Source organism: Penaeus japonicus, unplaced genomic scaffold (assembly GCF_977035675.1).
Source record: "Penaeus japonicus unplaced genomic scaffold, GWHDUDI00000001_assembly GWHDUDI00000017, whole genome shotgun sequence".
Lineage (NCBI taxonomy): Eukaryota > Metazoa > Arthropoda > Malacostraca > Decapoda > Penaeidae > Penaeus > Penaeus japonicus.
The window spans coordinates 25,294,492-25,296,991 of record NW_028234419.1 but is presented as its reverse complement, the minus strand read 5'-3'; the positions used below and the strand labels follow the sequence as shown (position 1 = coordinate 25,296,991).

Sequence of the window (2,500 nt, the reverse complement as noted above, 5' to 3'; positions counted from 1 at the left end):
GAATTTGGAATTAAAACCAAACTATGCATTTTATATAATTTATTGATGTCTATGCACAACATTTCTATTACTTAGGGTATTTCCCCTAATTTTTATTGCACCACATCAATTCTTAGTCTTTTTTTTTTTACATCTTATGACTACTGATTTCAACTGATGAAGACCAACTATCTCTAACTGAAACTTATCTTCATTTCCCAAGGTCCAGGTCCTGGATCCCCTTGCCATTGCAACAGCTGCATCGGGCTTGAAAGAGGAAGAGGGAGTGACCTGCGGAAACAGTCTGGCATTGTCACACACTCAGCCAACCAGCAGTTCATCTGCTGCTATGGAAGAGGTTAGATCTTTAGTGTGATATATTTGTTGTTGGAGTTGATAAATTGGTATATTATTATATGCTATCCTGAATATAGATGTCTGATATTCAGTTGTGGTTTTAATTATATCTTTATAGTGTCTTGAAGAGACAGTGGAAACATTTTTACAAAATATCATGAGTACATTAAAAGATTCTTATTTCCATTCATGTAAACTAAAATTGACATCAATTTTTAATGGTTAAATATTCCAGGTTGGAAATGGGATGATTGGAGGCCCACAGTACATCACAGTTGGCGGCCAGCAAGCAGTCACAATACCAGTGGTTGGGGGAATGCAGGGACACATGCCTCCAATTGGTCATGTGGTGCAGGTGGGTTTCCTTTTATTGTCTTTTAGGTCTAATAAGATTTCTCTTTTTTTCAGGGTTTTGTAGTTTTACTATAATTGGTGCCATATAAAGTGTAAGAGTTATGGTGTAAATAGTTAATTTAATTTACTACTTCATATTAGAAGAAATACATCAAGGGCAGTTCCATGGAAGATGCTAACTGCTTATCCAACTTTGCTTCCTTTAGGTCTCTGGGTCAACTGTACCTCTTACAAGTGTAGGTACAGCCCTTGCTGCAGGTGGAACATCAGTACAGGCTGTGCAGACTGTACAGGCAGTACAAGCAGTGCAAGCTATCCCTGGAGTGACCACTGCTGAATACTCTGTCCAAACCTTACCTCCACAGGCAGTTCATACAGCGCAGGGTTACATATTTACACAAGGTTTTGATATGGTTAGCAGTGGCATTCAGTATTGATGACCTAATGTTCCTCTTACATTGAGATTAGGATTTGTATATGAATTGAAAGGTCAGTATGAGTGTTGTGTAGACTGAGATATGCGAGAGATTTTTATTTCTCTTTTTTCTGTGATCATGTGGTAACTATTTGATGTATGCAATAAGATAAGGATCCTTATTGATGTAGATGAAGATGAACAATAAATTTTATAAGATATTGGCCTTTTTTATTATCAGAATGAACAATAGGGTGTTGGTTATGGAAAAGCGTATCATGTGGTGACTCTCCTCTCGTGATATTCACCACAAAGACATACGCACTAATGTCCTTAAGATGATAGCCACTGCTATCTATTGTTATGAGTAATGATACTCCATAACTTATTCAGGTTGTACACTGTTCTTCTTTGCTATCTCTCTCTCTCTCTCTCTCTGAGTAGAGGGTAGAAGAAACGCTAGTTCACTGGTTTCTTTCTTTACTAAGTAGACGCACAGTATAACAAGTATATATGTTCACACTAAAAGCAGCTGTAATACATGTATCGAAATGACGGCAATATAGACACACACACCTATCACACATTCGCACACGCCTTTCAACAGACTCAGCAGATCTGACCTGGACCTGGCATGGCGACCATGTGACCGATATACATAAGTGATCATGTGGTGGCGAGACCATATTTTAGGCGTGCACAAACACCAACAGGGAAACTTCCACTGCCACCGATGTGGAAAAATCCCCTGGCACACTAGGGCTTTTATGGTTGTTGCCTGGTTAATTCAGGGCTCTTAATACCACCAGCTATAGAGAGGATGGTCTGGCTAGTCGCCTCAATGACAATCAGCTACATGATATGCAAAGTAAAAGGAAAACAAAATAAAACAAGCTTTGTTGTACATCTGTCACGTCATACACTCAGACAAATATAAACATTCCTTATCATGTAATAAATGAATACTAATACACAGACCTATATTTTCTCATTATATATATATATATATATAAAAAACTATATGAAGGCCATGGGAAATAAATGTATAATACATCTTTATATCAGAAGACTCTTTTCCTCTATCCTCCCCAAGCCTTTCCTGAAGGGATGGAACTTACACCTGTAAAATGTGTCTAAATATTATTTTAGTTTTAGACCTGTTAATATCACTGTTATGATAAGATCTAATCTTACATTTTCTATTTCAAATATCATTGTTCACTGACATTGCTAGAGTTGTTTCATCATATTCATTTGAATCATCCAGAAATACTTATGAAATTATCAAACAATAGTTCACTAGCCACCCCAACATCAGAGTAAAGTAGTTGCCAAACTGATAACTTTTTCCATTTAAATTATTTTTGGTTAAATAAACATTTTTGCAATATATTA

General features: G+C 36.6%; 1 protein-coding gene across 1 annotated transcript in view; it reads left to right on the top strand.

The window, feature by feature from the left end:
* The window catches only part of LOC122243865 (uncharacterized), a 14,685-nt gene extending 13,359 nt beyond the window's left edge, over positions 1-1,326 (top strand). The window contains exons 13-15 of the mRNA XM_043001603.2: positions 203-337; positions 572-691; positions 897-1,326. Coding sequence (XP_042857537.2) covers positions 203-337; positions 572-691; positions 897-1,127 — 486 coding nt within the window. The 3' untranslated portion in view covers positions 1,128-1,326. The remainder of the gene's footprint in view (positions 1-202; positions 338-571; positions 692-896) is intronic.
* Positions 1,327-2,500: the final 1,174 nt, after the last annotated feature.